Raw genomic sequence first — 3,324 nt, 5'->3', positions numbered from 1 at the left:
GAGTGATTCAGGTCCTTGGTATTGTGTACAATGTTTAGTTTTCCTGTCTCAGAGTGATTCAGGTCCTTGGTATTGTGTACAATGTTTAGTTTATTGTCTCAGAGTGAGTCAAGTCCTTGGTATTCTGTACAATGTTTAGTTTTCCTGTCTCAGAGTGATTCAGGTCCTTGGTATTCTGTACAATGTTAAGTTTATTATATCAGAGTGAGTCAAGTCGTTGGTATTCTGTACAATGTTTAGTTTTCCTGTCTCATAGTGTTTCAGGACCTTGGTATTGTGTACAATGTTTAGTTTTCCTGTCTCAGAGTGATTCAGGTCCTTGGTATTCGTACAATGTTAAGTTTATTATATCAGAGTGACTCAGGTCCTTAGTATTGTGTACAATATTTAGTTTTCCTGTCTCAGAGTGATTTACGTCCTTGGTATTGTGTACAATGTTTAGTTTTCCTGTCTCAGAGTGAGTCAAGTCGTTGGTATTCTGTACAATGTTTAGTTTTCCTGTCTCAGAGTGATTCAGGTCCTTGGTATTCTGTACAATGTTTAGTTTTTTCTGTCTCAGAGTGATTCAGGTCCTTGGTATTCTGTACAATGTTTAGTTTTCCTGTCTCAGAGTGATTCAGGTCCTTGGTATTCTATACAATGTTTAGTTTTTCTGTCTCAGAGTGATTCAGGTCCTTGGTATTCTGTACAATGTTCAGTTTATTGTCTCAGAGTGATTCAGGTCCTTGGTATTCTGTACAATGTTTAGTTTTCCTGTCTCAGAGTGTTTCAGGCCCTTGGTATTCTGTACAATGTTTAATTTTCCTGTCTCAGAGTGATTCAGGTCCCTGGTATTGTGTACAATGTTTAGTTTTCCTGTCTCAGAGTGACTCAGGTCCTTGGTATTGTGTACAATGTTTAGTTTTCTTGTCTCAGAGTGATTCAGGTCCTTGGTATTGTGTACAATATTTAGTTTTCCTGTCTCAGAGTGATTTACGTCCTTGGTATTGTGTACAATGTTTAGTTTTCCTGTCTCAGAGTGAGTCAAGTCGTTGGTATTCTGTACAATGTTTAGTTTTCCTGTCTCAGAGTGAGTCAAGTCGTTGGTATTCTGTACAATGTTTAGTTTTCCTGTCTCAGAGTGATTCAGGTCCTTGGTATTCTGTACAATGTTTAGTTTTTCTGTCTCAGAGTGATTCAGGTCCTTGGTATTCTGTACAATGTTTAGTTTTCCTGTCTCAGAGTGATTCAGGTCCTTGGTATTCTATACAATGTTTATTTTTCCTGTCTCAGAGTGATTCATGTCCTTGGTATTCTGTACAATGTTAAGTTTATTGTCTCAGAATGATTCAGGTCCTTGGTATTCTGTACAATGTTTAGTTTTCCTGTCTCAGAGTGTTTCAGGTCCTTGGTATTCTGTACAATGTTTAATTTTCCCGTCTCAGAGTGATTCAGGTCCCTGGTATTGTGTACAATGTTTAGTTTTCCTGTCTCAGAGTGACTCAGGTCCTTGGTATTGTGTACAATGTTTAGTTTTCTTGTCTCAGAGTGATTCAGGTCCTTGGTATTCTATACAATGTTTAGTTTTCCTGTCTCAGAGTGATTCAGGTCCTTGGTATTGTGTACAATGTTTAGTTTTCCTGTCTCAGAGTGATTTACGTCCTTGGTATTCTGTACAATGTTAAGTTTATTATCTCAGAGTGAGTCAAGTCGTTGGTATTCTGTACAATGTTTAGTTTTCCTGTCTCAGAGTGTTTCAGGACCTTGGTATTCTGTACAATGTTTAGTTTTCCTGTCTCAGAGTGTTTCAGGACCTTGGTATTCTGTACAAAGTAGTAGTAGTAGTAGTAGTAGTAGTAGTAGTAGTAGTATTAGTAGTAGTATGTAGTAGTAGTGGTAGTAGTAGTAGTATAGTAGTATGTAGTAGTATTAGTAGTATTTAGTAGTAGTAGTAGTAGTATGTAGTAGTAGTGTAGTAGTCGTCGTAGTCGTAGTAGTTCTGTAGTAGTCGTTATGTGTGTAGTATAGCTGGTAGTCGTAGTAGTCTAGTAGTGTAGTAGTAGTAGTATAGTCTACTTGTCTAGTGTGTAGTAGTAGTGTATGTAGTAGTTGTCTAGTATGTAGTCTAGTTGTGTCGTCGTAGTCGTGTAGTATGTATGTCGTTGTCGTGTCTGTCGTCGTCTTCGTCGTCTCTCTCGTCCGTCCGTCGTCTGTCTCGTCGTCCGTCGTTCGTCGTCGTCTGTCGTCGTCGTCGTCTCGTCGTCTGTCGTCTTCGTCGTCGTCGTCGTTCGTCGTCGTCGTCTTCGTCGTCGTCTGTCGTCTCTTGTCGTCTCTCGTCGTCTTCTCGTCTCTGTCGTCTTCGTCGTCTCTGTCGTCGTCTTGTCTCGTCGTCGTCGTCTTATCGTCTGTCGTCGTCGTCGTCGTCGGTCGTCCGTCTTCTGTCTCGTCTGTCGTCTTTCGTCGTCTGTCGTCGTCTCGTCGTCGTTCGTCGTCTTCGTCGTCCTCGTCTTCGTCTTCTCGTCGTCTTTCTCGTCCTCGTCGTCGTCGTCGTCTTCGTCGCTCTCGTCTCTCGTCGTCGTCGTCTCGTCTCGTCGTCGTCGTTCGTTCGTCGTCGTTCGTCTGTCTCGTCGTTTGTCGTCGTTCTTCGTCGTCGTCTGTCGTCGTCTGTCCTCGTCCTTCGTCGTCGTCTGTCGTCGTCGTCTGTCGTCGTCTGTCGTCGTCGTCGTCGTCGTCGTCGTCGTCGTCGTTCGCGTCTGTCGTCGTCTTCGTCGTCCGTCGTCGTGTCGTCGTCTTCTCATCGTCTTCGTCGTAGTCTGTCGTTCGTACTGTCGTCCGTCGTCGTCGTCGTCGTCGTCGTCGTCGTCGGCGTCTGTCGTCGTCTTCGTCGTCGTCGTCGTCGTCTGTCGTCGTCTTCGTCGTCTGCTGTCGTCGTCTGTCGTTCCGTTTCCTTCAAGTCGTCTCCCAAGTCTGTTTTCCGACATGGAGATGGTACACTTGCAGTGAGATAACTTGACCTTGTACTGACCTATGTTTGTTGTTCACTCCCTGTATATCGGTATTCACAACATTTCAAAAACATTTCTATATATATTGTATATGTTAAATCAACTTAACACATTCATGGCGTATTTATATAAAGAAAATATCAAAACTGCTAATAATATGAAATCGACAAATAATACTGATCTAGGTTTGACGTTCACTATCTGTTATTTTGGAATGGCGTTGTTCACAACTTTTCTCCTGTATATGTTAAACCGAATTAAGATTGTCATATCTAGACGTTTGTCGAATATATTAGCAGAAACTTTCAAAAAAGATTCACATTTTTTCAATATGTTTGAT

General features: G+C 41.9%; 1 protein-coding gene across 1 annotated transcript; it reads right to left on the bottom strand.

Annotated features, from left to right (window-relative positions):
* Nucleotides 1-2,051: 2,051 nt before the first annotated feature.
* On the bottom strand, nucleotides 2,052-2,960 carry LOC117341785 (DEAD-box ATP-dependent RNA helicase 42-like). The gene has a single exon (XM_033903648.1). It carries the CDS (start codon nucleotides 2,958-2,960, stop codon nucleotides 2,052-2,054), a length of 909 nt encoding a protein of 302 aa, XP_033759539.1.
* Nucleotides 2,961-3,324: the final 364 nt, after the last annotated feature.

This window comes from Pecten maximus, chromosome 14, assembly GCF_902652985.1.
Source record: "Pecten maximus chromosome 14, xPecMax1.1, whole genome shotgun sequence".
Taxonomy (NCBI): Eukaryota; Metazoa; Mollusca; class Bivalvia; order Pectinida; family Pectinidae; genus Pecten; species Pecten maximus.
The sequence above is the reverse complement of the archived record's forward strand: the minus strand, read 5'-3'. Positions and strand labels throughout refer to the sequence as shown.